Source organism: Electrophorus electricus, chromosome 19 (assembly GCF_013358815.1).
Source record: "Electrophorus electricus isolate fEleEle1 chromosome 19, fEleEle1.pri, whole genome shotgun sequence".
In the NCBI taxonomy this organism is placed as follows: Eukaryota; Metazoa; Chordata; class Actinopteri; order Gymnotiformes; family Gymnotidae; genus Electrophorus; species Electrophorus electricus.
Window position 1 is genome coordinate 7,988,056 of NC_049553.1, and position 15,812 is coordinate 8,003,867.

The 15,812-nt window shown below is 46.2% G+C and overlaps 1 protein-coding gene across 2 annotated transcripts in view; it reads right to left on the reverse strand.

Moving 5' to 3' along the window:
- The window catches only part of adam19a (ADAM metallopeptidase domain 19a), a 61,311-nt gene that overhangs the window by 34,743 nt on the left and 10,756 nt on the right, over positions 1-15,812 (reverse strand). For both annotated transcript variants that reach the window (XM_027003781.2, XM_027003780.2), the window contains exon 3: positions 2,091-2,167. In XM_027003781.2, coding sequence (XP_026859582.2) covers positions 2,091-2,167 — 77 coding nt within the window. The remainder of the gene's footprint in view (positions 1-2,090; positions 2,168-15,812) is intronic.

Below are 15,812 nucleotides of genomic sequence, written 5' to 3' on the forward strand. Positions count from 1 at the left end.
TCATTGTTTGGCACAGATTCGTATCTTGGCACATTGTTTGGCAAAGACTACAGTATCTTCGTTGGCTTCATGTTCATTTATGCGAAATGGCCGTGCTACTGTTATCCTGGTTCTGTGTCGGCGCTCTCATTCTGGAATGTGCTTTGGGATGAAACAGCAAGCTGATCAGGAGTCTGAAAGCCTGCATGGTAGGGCTGAGTGACGAACGCTCACTCATCCAATGACAGGGCACGTATCGAGATGCCGCGTGGCCAGCTGCGCAGGAAGTTCAGACGTCAGGCTTCATCCTGATTGAAAGGGACATATGCACAGGCCCCTCCTCTCAGTTCTGCTGAAGTGCATTAGGGGAGAGACCTGCTGGGAACAGGGCATGACTATATTGGGAGAAAACACGGGGGTTGGTATGGCTAAAAAAATCATGACTTGAGTCGATTCATCACACAGCCCTGGAGCCTTTCCCCCATCCCAAGACCCATTAAACCGAGGACGTGATCTATATTCCGAGCCATCCCTCTGTTCTCGCTCCATCCCCCTTTTAACATCTCTCTACTTCACTCTGACCTGCTTGGGAAACTACTTTGCCTTGTTAAGTCCAAGAGAGGTCTTTAAAGTTCCATCCTGTTTCAGACTGTATTTTGTGTGTGTGTGTGTGTGTGTGTGTGCGTGTGTGTGTGTGTGTGTGTGTGTGTGTGTGCGTGTGTGTGTGTCCTGACCTATTTTGAGAAATACAGAGGACAAGACACTGAGTGGTCCATATGGGATCACATGGGGTTAACACAAACATGTCAAGTGACATGTGATTCCAACATCTCTGCAGAATCCTAATCCATTTTCTATGACGGGGGTGGGGGATACAGGAAAGCATAAGATACTTCAAATTGAATATGTAGTTTTCTAAGGTTTGATAATATAGTTGGTAATATAGTTTGATAATATAGTTGGCACAATACACCATCAAAACATTAAAGGCTATTAGTACAAGTATGTTGGAAGTATTTACAATAATTAATACCAAGGAACATGATTTAGAAAGTACAGAACTGATTAAATTTATGGCATTTAGCTGATGCTTTTATCCAAAGTGACTGAGTACAACTTGAGCAATTGAGGGTTAAGGGTCTTGCTCAGGTGCCCAACAGTGGCAAATTGGCAGTGGTGGAGCTTGAACCAGCAACCTTCTGATTACAAGTCAAGTACCTTAACCACTCAGCTAGCACTGCCAAAAAAAAAACAAATTGGTTAAAAAAACAAATTGGTTAAAAATAAAAACAAACCACTTCTGTACTGACAATACCAACAATAAGTTGGTATTGTAACAGAAGCATGACATGAGTATGCTAACAGAAGCATACTACATTGCTGCTGTTGCAATAACAATATGCTATCATCGCCTTGCCAACCCCTTTTCAAAGACTTCCACATTCCCTCCAAAATGCCGTGGTTGTGTGTAGGCATGTGGCTAAGCAGTCAGGCTGTGATGAAGGTACCTGCCCTGTTGCTTCACCTCCCACGTGATGTATAGCTGAAGCCATTTTGCAGTCTGCCTCACATCCTGCACATTCCCCACACGGCTCAGGCACCGTTCCCAGAGCCAGGCTACATCTAACCAGCAGTGCAGTCACTTCCTCTTAACAGTCAATAGATGAGTTCCCAGCAGCAGCACAACTTCCTTAGTTTCCATTAAAACAAAACAAACAAAAACACCCACCACCCAAATATAGCTAAATGGATACTATTTTTGCTATATTTAGTCATGCATCATTCAACTGTCCTCTCTAATTAAGGATATTTCTCATACTATACCTGGACTGTCTTATATGGGATTTAATAATAAAGGCCATATTTCACAGAGAGCTAGAAGCACCTCTGACACTTGATGAATGGCCTAAGCCAGAGGTCCTAAGTAACATGGCAGCTGCTGCTCACACAGACAGATTGGCTAAAGCTCAGACTAAGGCGCTGGAACCTAAAGGAATTCAGCATCTCTAGAATAGCATTCAGGTGCTATAGGGGCCCCTTATGTATATTTATATCACCAAACTTCGCGTAGTGTCAGTGGGTGTCTGCGTCCCACCGAAGAGGAAACTCACTGATTGCGCTCGACTTCAAGCACCAGCTCCAGGCCCTCAGCTGACACCAGAATCTCACCACTCTCTGGAAACTCGTCCTGCACACACACACACACACACACACACAGAGAACACACTTGCATGATGACATTCATAGTGCTGTTATGTGAGGATAACGTAAATGCAACAGCAAGCAGATTATGAAGGTCAGCGTGATTGGTGGTTTCATCAGAACGCTCTCAGTCCATAGGTGATAGCTATTATTAGCTCTAACCGTTTCATTAGTAAAACAATAACAAATATGGTTTAACTAATGTCCCGTGAACACATATTACAGTGTGTCAAAAACATCAAGTAACACTGACAGGAGTGCTCTGCAGCATCAAAACAAACGGAATCCTCTGGGAGAATGAGAACAAGGGAAAGTGTTAACACAGTCATCCACCGAAACAAAATGTCCCCTGTTAGGCATAAACGTGTTTATTTTAGCGCCAGCAATGCCCATAAACTCCTTACGAAAAGTCATGGTGTGGGAGCCGAGGCAGAAGCAATAGCTGCTGCCGAGTCGCTTCCCGTTCGCTCTATATGCATCGCATGTGGTAAGCAGGGCTAGCTGATAAAAAAGAGAGCCTTTGAGCAGGACGAGGTTTTTCATCAAACATGTATCCCCTTTCCAAGAAGCCCCCTTCAATAGACACCCCCCACCCCCTCGCCCCGGGCTCTCCAGCCTAGAGAGACACAACAAGAGCAGAGGAGAGCGAAATGCTTTCGGGCGGACAGTGACCAAAATGCCCAAAACGTTCTATAAATGGCCTCTCTACAGACAACCCAGACACGGTTGGGCTGCATGTAAACAGAGATGAGTCCAGGCATGTAGATTTTTTTAAAGGAGACTTATGCTGCTAGAATGTCTGGTATGTCAGACTCAAGAGTGTGTGGCGATTACAAGTGATGTTTTTCATTCCACAGAAATATTTGCTTCATTAAAATGGTGTTCCATCACATGGATTTTTTTTGTGACAACGTACCTATTAGGGTGACTTTAAGAGTTAATAAATAAGTCATGTCGATGCCAGTCACTGGGACACCAATTAATATACAGATGCATAATTAATGGAAATTTAATGCAAGCTTAGCAATGTACATTTATATCCAAGGGCCAATATTAGGGGCTGAAGCTTGCCTCCATGGAATAAGAGGAGAAGAGATGAAGAGGTCTCCTGAGCAATTCACAGCTCTCCGGCCGATTGAGAAAAGGTAGAGACGGAGAGAGAGAGAAGAGGGGTGAGATAGAGCGAGTCTCATCCCTGAGTATGCAATCACTTAGCGACTCAGATGCACACCGCGGGAGAAGAGGAGCACAGAGGGATGGAATAGAGGAGGCGGAAGAGGATAAAAAAGATGGAGATCAGAAGAGGGTACCAAGGATGGGGGAGGGTGTGGGAGGGTGTGGGAGGGTGGGGGCACTTTGAAAAGACTGCGGGGAGGGGAGTGTTGAAGGATGATTCAGTGTACTTTCATGTGAACATTTCGTACCACAGAGACGCATGAGCTATTACAAAATCGCGTTTTGTATCATCCTCAGCAGTCCATTCCGCTCCATCAAAAGCGGCTATTGGAGCAAAAAGGACAGCAAACCATCACAACAAACAGCGAGACGCATGCGTGGGTGCAGTCTGCTGCAGCCTGCTAGCCTCCCCTGCCCCAGGATAAAGGTTCATATAGGAGGATTCCGTCATCGCTCTCCTGGCACGATTGCGTCGGAAAGACAAATGGAAGGAGCCCGGTGTGTGCGGCACAAGGTGCCCACTGACTGGGAGCTCAAGCTGGGGTTTACGTGAGCACAGTGCCACCTAGCCCAGCTGGCTGCCTCGCAGAGGGAGAGCGAGACACGTGGCTCAGATAAGACGTGATGTTCGTATACTGGCGATGGTGATGAACCACATAGATAAAACCAAATGTAGACCACTGAAAAGTCGTCGGTTCAAAACAGACGGCAGGGAGCCCCACTTTTAGTCAGGTTAAACGAGGCAGAACATCTCTTGGAAAGAGACAGAGGTAAACAGTCCAACCGGGAGGTAAACAGGAAACAGGTAAACCAGGGTGTAAAGCTGAAACGTAAATTCTGCAGTGATGCTAAAGCACCATGCTACACTTCCTTGCAGCTGTCACAGTGAAAATACAAAAACAGCACCTCACTTTTTGGAGGCTTTATATGTATGGAACAGAAGGAGCAAGAGTGATCGATATTCAGCTTCCCCTGGTAGGTCATCTAAGTGCTTTGACAACATGAGCTCCTTTGTAAGATGATTAGGAGCTATTAGAACCCACAATAGTGGTCAAGGGCAGCAGAGAAATACCGTTAAAGGACACTCACACATCCAATTAAACTAATAAATCCATTTCTTCTAGTGAACCATATATTATTGCGCCCAAAGCCCCTCTATTATTTACACAGGCAATAATATGTGCTTATAGGATTGTCAGAAAAATATACATAACATCTCAGAAAAATGGCTACTAGACTCTAATAGTAGATAAACTTCACTTAACCCAAACAATTAAAGAGCATATTCTATGGTAAATGGGAAATGATGCTCAGTCTGTTTTTGGCACAGATGGAGGCCAGTGGTGCTACTGTTTTCTGTGCAGGGCTGCTTAATATGATCTGTGTGCTGTTGTCTATCTCTGATGCCCTCGGATCAGATTTACCGCCGCCAGCCTGTGGCACTCAGCCCGGCCCAACCCGGCCCAGCCCGGCATCATTCAGGCTTTGTGCGTTGCTGTCTCCAGAGGGAAGTGCAAAAGTGGAAAATGCGGTAAAACCCATATCCTGTGGTTTCAGCATGACACTAAAAAATGAGGCCCCACCCCTTAGCCAACCCCAGACCCTGGCTCAGGGCCACACTCCTGGACGGACCATGAGCATACTTCGCCCCTCAGTCACCCCCGGACCCTGGCTCAGGGCCACACTCCTGGACGGACCATGAGCATACTTCGCCCCTCAGTCACCCCCCGACCCTGGCTCAGGGCCACGCTCCTGGACGGACCATGAGGATACTTCGCCCCTCAGTCACCCCCGGACCCTGGCTCAGGGCCACGCTCCTGGACGGATCATGAGGATACCTCGCCCCTCAGTCACCCCCGGACCCTGGCTCAGGGCCACTCTCCTGGATGGATCATGAGGATACCTCGCCCCTCAGTCACCCCCGGACCCTGGCTCAGGGCCACGCTCCTGGACGGATCATGAGGATACCTCGCCCCTCAGTCACCCCCGGACCCTGGCTCAGGGCCACGCTCCTGGACGGATCATGAGGATACCTCGCCCCTCAGTCACCCCAGGACCCTGGCTCAGGGCCACGCTCCTGGACGGATCATGAGGATACCTCGCCCCTCAGTCACCCCAGGACCCTGGCTCAGGGCCACGCTCCTGGATGGATCATGAGGATACCTCGCCCCTCAGTCACCCCCGGACCCTGGCTAAGGGCCACGCTCCTGGACGGACCATGAGGATACTTCGCCCCTCAGTCACCCCCGGACCCTGGCTCAGGGCCACGCTCCTGGACGGATCATGAGGATACCTCGCCCCTCAGTCACCCCCGGACCCTGGCTCAGGGCCACGCTCCTGGACGGATCATGAGGATACCTCGCCCCTCAGTCACCCCCGGACCCTGGCTAAGGGCCACGCTCCTGGATGGATCATGATGCAGTTGTGGGTCCTTGTGCCCTAATTCACCATCAGCCCTGTGCTTCATCTTCAACAGCAGTTCATTTTCAGATTAGGATTTGAGGGACACCACAGTTCCAGACCAGCTTGAGAGTTGTGTGACCTTAACACCTGATTTGGCTGGCTTCAAGTGCTTACTCTATGACACTGTGTATGTATCACTCTACGACATTGTGTGTTTGCACGTTTCTGCCTTGAATCCTTTTCAAAGTAATTCTTTGATGGGAATTTGCAAACAGGGGGCATGCCGTGATAATTGCACTGAAGTAAATGTCGAGCTAAGCCCTACAATTACCCTCAAACACTTCTGGAATATAGAGTGGGAGTCAGTACTTTGGGGGGGGGGGGGGGGCGCACACACACAATCTTGGCATACGGTACACTGCAACATATAGGCGACAGACACAGTTGGCTGTAAGATCTTCAGTTCTCTTCACTAGTAGAGCATTAGAAGAACTCTAAGCTGTATTACAGCCTTTTCAAAAGCCAATGCAACTTCAGAATTCCTGTGGCCCCCAAATAAGAGAGAGAGAGACTCTTTAGTCATAAATCATAGCACTCCTGTCACAGCCTTCTGATGCGCTCAGAAATGAACTGCATTTCAGCAACTCCATTTCTTTCCCTTCGAGCTCCTGTGAATGCCACTGTTACAGTGCTGCCGTTTTTAAACAAATGCGTTTCAGCTACCGGAAACTGAAAATGCAATCGGCAGCATTTCAATGGCCAGACGTTTGAATATTTTAACGTTTTTGCTAAGATTTTAGAACCTCCTCCTAATACACCAGGTAAGAACTTATAATGCATTTATACGCCTCCCCGCCAACAAAAATGAAAATCCTTCACCTTATTCAGTTCTCCCCTTACACACCATAGCCTCAGCTAAACGGGTCGTTTTCCTGCCTCACTAAACAGTGCTGAATGAAGAAATAATCATTACATAAAGACTGGAGGGACTACCTAGCCATTCTTCATCCAGCTCAGTCAGCCCGAGTGTGAGCGGCCGTGTGTTGCGCATGGAGGGTGTGCGGTTCATGGATCGTGTGTTGCGCATGGAGTGTGTGCGGTTCATGGATCTTGTGTTGCGCATGGAGTGTGTGCGGTTCATGGATCTTGTGTTGCGCATGGAGTGTGTGCGGTTCATGGATCGTGTGTTGCACATGGAATGTGTGCGGTTCATGGATTGTGTGTTGCGCATGGAGTGTGTGCGGTTCATGGATCGTGTGTTGCGCATGGAGTGTGTGCGGTTCATGGATCGTGTGCTGCGCATGGAGTGTGTGCGGTTCATGGATCGTGTGTTGCGCATGGAATGTGTGCGGTTCATGGATCGTGTGTTGCGCATGGAGTGTGTGCGGTTCATGGATCGTGTGTTGCGCATGGAGTGTGTGCGGTTCATGGATCGTGTGTTGCGCATGGAGTGTGTGCGGTTCATGGATCGTGTGTTGCGCATGGAGTGTGTGCGGTTCATGGATCGTGTGCTGCGCATGGAGTGTGTGCGGTTCATGGATCGTGTGTTGCGCATGGAGTGTGTGCGGTTCATGGATCGTGTGCTGCGCATGGAGTGTGTGCGGTTCATGGATCGTGTGTTGCGCATGGAGGGTGTGCGGTTCATGGATCGTGTGTTGCGCATGGAGGGTGTGCGGTTCATGGATCGTGTGTTGCGCATGGAGTGTGTGCGGTTCATGGATTGTGTGTTGCGCATGGAGTGTGTGCGGTTCATGGATCGTGTGTTGCGCATGGAGTGTGTGCGGTTCATGGATCGTGTGCTGCGCATGGAGTGTGTGCGGTTCATGGATCGTGTGTTGCGCATGGAGGGTGTGCGGTTCATGGATCGTGTGTTGCGCATGGAGGGTGTGCGGTTCATGGATCGTGTGTTGCGCATGGAGTGTGTGCGGTTCATGGATCGTGTGTTGCGCATGGAGTGTGTGCGGTTCATGGATCGTGTGTTGCGCATGGAGTGTGTGCGGTTCATGGATCGTGTGCTGCGCATGGAGTGTGTGCGGTTCATGGATCGTGTGTTGCGCATGGAGTGTGTGCGGTTCATGGATCGTGTGCTGCGCATGGAAGGTGTGCGGTTCATGGATCGTGTGCTGCGCATGGAGTGTGTGCGGTTCATGGATCGTGTGTTGCGCATGGAGTGTGTGCGGTTCATGGATCGTGTGTTGCGCATGGAGGGTGTGCGGTTCATGGATCGTGTGCTGCGTATGGAGTGTGTGCGGTTCATGGATCATGTGTTGCGCATGGAGTGTGTGCGGTTCATGGATCGTGTGTTGCGCATGGAGTGTGTGCGGTTCATGGATCGTGTGCTGCGCATGGAGGGTGTGCGGTTCATGGATCGTGTGCTGCGCATGGAGTGTGTGCGGTTCATGGATCGTGTGTTGCGCATGGAGTGTGTGCGGTTCATGGATCGTGTGTTGCGCATGGAGGGTGTGCGGTTCATGGATCGTGTGTTGCGCATGGAGGGTGTGCGGTTCATGGATCGTGTGCTGCGCATGGAGTGTGTGCGGTTCATGGATCGTGTGCTGCGCATGGAGTGTGTGCGGTTCATGGATCGTGTGCTGCGCATGGAGTGTGTGCGGTTCATGGATCGTGTGCTGCGCATGGAGTGTGTGCGGTTCATGGATCGTGTGCTGCGCATGGAGTGTGTGCGGTTCATGGATCGTGTGTTGCGCATGGAGTGTGTGCGGTTCATGGATCGTGTGCTGCGCATGGAGTGTGTGCGGTTCATGGATCGTGTGCTGCGCATGGAGTGTGTGCGGTTCATGGATCGTGTGCTGCGCATGGAGTGTGTGCGGTTCATGGATCGTGTGTTGTGCATGGAGTGTGTGCGGTTCATGGATCGTGTGTTGCGCATGGAGTGTGTGCGGTTCATGGATCGTGTGTTGTGCATGGAGTGTGTGCGGTTCATGGATCGTGTGCTGCGCATGGAGTGTGTTCTGTGTCGCTTCATTGCTACACTCCTCTCGTCACTTTCTATAAGATTAGCTGCACAAAAGAGCCCTTTCAGCCAGGGCCTGCAAACTTGCTCCAGTCTGAGTTATTTCGTGGCTTATCAGTGTTGTTACCGGCTGGAACATGCAGGGCAAGGGTATAGCAAATAATCACATTTAAATGAATAAACACACACAAACCCACACCCACAGACACACACAGACCATTCAGTTAGAATAATGCCGGCTCTCTGCGTTGTTTTTTCTGCTTAGACTCGATGTCTGGAACGTGTTGTCGTTTGCTTTTGTACGAAGCGACTGGAATGCAGCCATCTTTTCCCTCTGGTTGTCCTGAGGACCACAAAGAGAGCTGGGCCATAACTTCAGACCTAATCCACATATCACCTCCATTGCGTAAGATCTCCTGGACAGCTTGTGAAAAGAAACAAACTCGGGGCTTGAAAGAGAAAAGAAAACAGCTTTCGAGAAGAGAAAAATGGACAAGGCGAAGGAGGAATGAGGGAGGGAAGAACAAAGAGAGAGCCATAATACAGAGAGGCGGCCGTGGCAGAAGGGAGACAGGGAAAGGAGAACTAGGGAGAAAGGAGCGGTGCGGAAGGAGGAAAATGCTCATTCTTTGCTCATTCTTTCAGGATTGCTGGTGTCAAAAAGTGCTTACTTTTGTTACTTTGGCCTCCTCCCATGTAACCTTGCTCTTTCTTGGCTCAGGCTCTCTCTCTCTCCCTCTCCCTCTCTCTCTCTCTCTCTGTCTCTCTCTCCATCTCCCTCTCTCTCTCTCCCTCTCTCTCTCTCTCTGTCTCTCTTTCCATCTCCCTCTCTCTCTCTCTCTCTGTCTCTCTCTCTCTCTCTCTCTCTCTCTCTGTCTATCTGCCTCTCTCTCTCTCTCTCTCTCTCCCTCACTCTCTCTCTCTGTCTCTCTTTCCATCTTCCTCTCTCTCTCTCTCTCTCTCTCTCTCTCTCTCTCTCTCTCTCTCTCTCTCTCTCTCTCTCTCTCTCCCTCTCCCTCCCTCCCTCTCTCTCTATCTCTCCCCCTCTCTCTCTCTCTCTCTCTCTCTGGCTGGCTGTACACCACTCTATGTATAGTCTGCAGTAATGCTTGTATATGATCTCATTTCCCCAGCTCTGTGCAACAAGAGAGAGGAGAATCAGCACTGACAGATTTCTTGTTCTCCCCGTGCCAATCTCAGTGCTCCTTCTTCTCTTGCACTTGTTTTTTCCTTGTGGGTGCATCTCTTTCTCTCGGCTGTGTTTTTGACTCTGGTCAGCCTTTAAAGTATTTAGAGCGTTTGCATCAAAAAAAGTTTATATCAAAAGTTGCATCAAATAATTTAGTGTCAAGGAGTGATGTAAAGTGAATTATTGGCAGTGAGATTACAGAGGTGCTGGGTTTCTAATTTTTCAGGCTATCCTTTATTTTATTGATCAGACAAAACTAAATTATCAGAACATTCTGAGTTTTATCAGTCACACTCTATGGATATCGAGTAATTCCACAAAAAATGTAATGTGAACATGACATTGTGTTCCAGTACACTAATGATGTTCTTTGATATATGATGATATTACGGTTCACAGTAGGAATTGTGGTAAAATCAACGGGACTCATGCAAGAACCATGCAAGCAAACTTGCTGCAGTCACCAATGGATTATATATATTTTTTTATCTTAAAGAAATGTTAGTTTTAATATATAAATTATTATTGAGTCATCATTATCCTGTTTGACAGTAGCACTTGTCTCTTTAATTCTTCCTTTTTATTGTAACAAAAGCTATCCAGTTTGATGCACAATGACCCTATGAGCTAAGATAAACATGACTTCACTGCTCACTGACTTTATATACATTGACCATAGCCTTCAATTAAAATTCATTTATGTCATTTAACAGGTCATGACGTCAATATCAACATCCTCCATCCTAACACCTGAGAGTCATAACATGTATTCTCTAGTCCATCTTATCCTTGCCCCCTTCCCTTTAGTAATGCTCTGCCTTGCTTTGGAGAGACTGTTATTTTAATGCAATTTTATATTAAACCACATTTAATTTCATATTAAATCATATCTTCATTTGTTGGACTTTATGTGACAACAGAAATGAACAATACACGCACATTTTTGTTTTCAATCTTGTTTTAAATCTCTCTATTGTTGTTATGGTGATGTTTTAGTTTACTGATCTCTGAAATCGCTATTGTTGTTATGATGATGTTTTAGTTTACTGATGTCTGAAAGCACTATTGTTGTTATGGTGATGTTATGTTGATGTTTTAGTTTACTGATCTCTGAAAGCACTATTGTTGTTATGGTGATGTTAAGGTGATGTTTTAGTTTACTGATGTCTGAAAGCACTATTGTTGGTATGGTGATGTTAAGGTGATGTTTTAGTTTACTGATGTCTGAAAGCACTATTGTTGTTATGGTGATGTTAAGGTGATGTTTTAGTTTGCTGATGTCTGAAAGCAATATTGTTGTTATGGTGATGTTAAGGTGATGTTTTAGTTTACTGATCTCTGAAAGCACTATTGTTGGTATGGTGATGTTAAGGTGATGTTTTAGTTTACTGATGTCTGAAAGCAATATTGTTGTTATGGTGATGTTATGTTGATGTTTTAGTTTACTGATCTCTGAAAGCACTATTGTTGTTATGGTGATGTTAAGGTGATGTTTTAGTTTGCTGATGTCTGAAAGCAATATTGTTGTTATGGTGATGTTATGTTGATGTTTTAGTTTACTGATCTCTGAAAGCACTATTGTTATGGTGATGTTAAGGTGATGTTTTAGTTTGCTGATGTCTGAAAGCAATATTGTTGTTATGGTGATGTTAAGGTAATGTTTTAGTTTACTGATCTCTGAAAGCACTATTGTTGTTATGGTGATGTTAAGGTGATGTTTTAGTTTACTGATGTCTGAAAGCACTATTGTTGTTATGGTGATGTTAAGGTGATGTTTTAGTTTACTGATGTCTGAAAGCACTATTGTTGGTATGGTGATGTTAAGGTAATGTTTTAGTTTACTGATCTCTGAAAGCACTATTGTTGTTATGGTGATGTTAAGGTGATGTTTTAGTTTACTGATGTCTGAAAGCACTATTGTTGGTATGGTGATGTTAAGGTGATGTTTTAGTTTACTGATGTCTGAAAGCAATATTGTTGTTATGGTGATGTTATGGTGATGTTTTAGTTTACTGATCTCTGAAAGCACTATTGTTGTTATGGTGATGTTAAGGTAATGTTTTAGTTTACTGATGTCTGAAAGCAAGGAAACCTGCTCTTTTGATCCTTAAAGAGCATTTAAAAGACAAAGGGCAAATAGGGTAGGGCACCTTACACTTCTAAAGTCTTTTTGGATGGTCAAATATATTGATTGCAGTTCTCATGACCACGCATGCTTGTACAAGTAATTATTATGGCAATGTGTTGAATTCGCTGGTGTTTCTGAATAAGACAAAACTGACAAAATTACAAGAAACAATATAAAAGCAATAAAAGTATGAAAATCTTCTTGTACGAGGTCCAGTGTAAGGCAAGGAGAATAGCTTTTCTTTTCTTTTCGTTCTGGCATAGCTCTTGGTTCTCCAAAATGGCTTTGAAAGGAAAGTCCTTTAAATAGTGCTGCATTTAAAATGAATCTTACAGTAACTGACTACATAATTGAAACTAAGGAAAATAAGACACAGAGTTTGGGTAATGGAGAGGACACCCTTAACAGGATTTGGGAAGGAAAAAATGCTCCAATCCCACTGGAAATAGGAAAGAAAGCAAGTGAAAAGTTTCTTCTTTCTCTTAGTCTCTAACAGTTTACTCAGTATCTATGTAGCCTGGAAGACAGTTCACGCTCTGACCCCTAATCTCTGGGAGGAGTGTGTGTGTGTGTGTGTGTGTGTGTGTGTGTGTGTGTGTGTGTGTGTGTGTGTGTGTGTGTGTGTGTGTGTGTGCATAAAATTACATCCGCATGACATGCATTTAGTTCCACTCCAAGCATGTCTGCAACTCATTACCAGAACAGCAACAAGTTGAGCCAAGAGACCAAAATCTGTTGTGATGTGCTTGTGTGAGGACAAATACTATATAATACTATACAAATACTATATAATGCTATATAATACTATATAATACTATACAAATACTATATAATACTATATAATACTATACAAATACTATATAATACTATATAACACTATACAAATACTATATAATACTATACAAATACTAACTGAAAAGTGAGAGAGCATTTGAGAGATGGAGATAAAAGATTAATAGAGACAGAGAGAGAGAGTGAGAGAGAGAGGGGGGGAGAGAGAGAGAGAGAGAGAGAGAGGGGGGGAGAGAGACAGAGAGAGAGAGAGAGAGAGTGAGAAAAAGAAAAACAGAGAATCTAGAAAAGGCCAGAGAGAGATGCCATCATCACTCGTTTTGACTCACTGGTAATTACTGTACTTAGCATCATTGCCTTTTTTGGACAAAAATGGTCATGGAAATTATTCTGAGTGATTCTGTGCCTGAGATGAACCATAATCCATGTCTAGTGCACTTTTATGATATTACTTGCACAAAATATGCAGAACACCTGAGAGCAGATAGTTGCGTCCACAATGCAGGCACAACAGATATTCCTGTGAACTCGAATGATCTGCAGTGCTGGGTGGCCTCCGTCTCCAGTACCGCAGGACTAGGTGGGCGTGGTATGCATTCAGACAACCCTGACGGGTTGCGCTGAGGTCACTGAGCTACAACGCTCCCCCTCTGTATTTTACATTACTAAAACGTGGATATTGATCAAGTTTTCAGATGCACACAAAGTCATAGCTAGGTACATCTCGGTCCCTGCTTCTGATGTTACGTGAGGGTGATGTGATCCCTCCTAGCTAATGGACTACATGAATGCCATTGCTATAGTCCTCCACCACCCTTTCTCTTCTCCATGAGCCCTCTCTCACACTCCACCTCCGGATCTCAGAAAAAGAGGGCATGCTCTTCTAGCATGAAAAAACACTATAAAAGCATCCCCCAAGCTCTCATAGGTCACGTTTCCAGTCAAGTGATTTTTTTTTTTACAAAAACTGCTATAGCACTTTAAAATGTTTGTTGATTTAAGATATGTTTCTAATGTTTTAAGCTAGAATTTTACTGACAATTTCTGTTTCCATTACCTACATTTTTAAGCAGTAAAGCAATTTTCATTAAAACAAAACAAACAAAAAAAACACTTGAATGGGAACATAGCCATAGTTCTTTCCTCTTCTATAGTTTTGCAATTGCTCCTCAGACATGCCCCATTTCAGGGAATCCTGGTTTGGTTTTATGAAATATATCATACTGCCTGGATAGGGAGACAGAAGCAGAAGTACAGCCTTTAGTGTTTACTTTGGTAATGCTTCACATTAGCACTGTCAGATCTCCATCTGGGCTGCAAGCACTAGAAGTATGTTACCAACCCAGGGCAGAAAATGGCATGCCAATCACACTAATCAAGTATGCACTTCACACACAGACACACTCATTACTGACTAACATCCATGTGTTCTTAGACAAATGTGTGTCATATGAATGCATAAGCCACATGTTTGTCTCTGTAAGCTTTCAACGCAGATCTTGTTAATCCAGGCGATGTTCTAAACAGCATGACTGTCTTTGTCCGTGGTCATGTTTGTGCTCCCATGTTTGTGCTCTCATAGGTAGGCAAACTGTAGCATTAAGAGTCTTGTCCAAAGACTCTTATTGGCATTAGTAGTGTTTTTTGCACTTGCCAGACCTGGGGATCAAATATATATACTGGCCCACTCCAAATCTGGCAGGCACTATATGCCCCATCCCAGTGACTGTCCCAGTGACCCCCACAGCCCAGTCAAATGCCTAACTTCTCTGCAGCATCAGTTGTACAGACACACTCCCATCCCTGGCGAGCGACAAGAACTCCTCAACCTGCCGTCCATCAGTGCCCCGGAGCGAAGAGGCCGAAGCTGCGGACGTCCTTTCTTTGCACCGGTCACAGCATGTGCAGAGCTTCAGCGTCTTGCCTTTGCCAATGTACCCCATGCCAGCAGGCCCACGCACCACGCTCGGCACACTCCTCCTCAAGCTGCGTGGCACCAGCGGCTGGCCACATATGCTGCCTATGCACCGGCTGTCCCGGCCAGCACAAAGCACCTTAGTGATGGGTTTATGTGGCGTCACGCCTGCCCGACCCGGTTTTCGTCCTGATCGGAGCTATCCATACCCGGAGGCGCTGTGTGTTCTTGTCCCAGGTGTGGCACAACACGCAGCTCACGCCGTCAGTTTGGAAGTCACTCCGGGTGACTACAGCATAAGCAGCAGCACTGCTCTTGGCGGTGAGACAGGGCATTGCATTACCATGTAGGCATCCAGCATGGTGTCAGACGGTGATGTGGTACTCCCGTAGCGTCATGATCCACCTCACAACTAGGCCCTCAGGCTCCCTAGACTGCATGACCCAAGTCAGCAAGGCGCGATTAATGCAAGCGACGAAACAGATTCCACAGAGGCAAGGGTACAAACAGTGTAGCCCTGTGTAGGAAATGATGTCGGACATAACATGAAATTACTTTCTCTGCACTGCCGTGTACCTGTGATAGGACGGAGCTGATGCTGGCATCTGTGTCCAAAAAGATCTCGGCACCTGCCCTGGGAAAGGCCAGCACCGGTCTCTCGCACAGCTGAGTACAGAAAGCAGCGAATGCATACTCAGCCTCCCTGTCCCACTGGACCACTGTGAGCCAATGCAGTGGCTATATCCAAAAACCTGTGCACAAAACGGCAGTAATGCACAGCCAGATGCAGGAAACTCCATAGCTCACGGATGCTCCACAAAATGTCCCACTTTCCTGGGTCTGTTTCTGTTTCCACTCCAGCTCTACTTGTGACATGACCCAGGAAGTTCACATCCCACTGAAGGAGGCTGCAGCTGGTCCACATTTTGCGCAGTAAATCATTTAGGTAAATAGTGCATGTGCTCTATCAAATACACAAATGTGGCAAATGTCTGGAGCAAATGCCACTAGCCAGTTCCCACACCACAGATCCAATAAGGTGAACATCTGGCAGTGG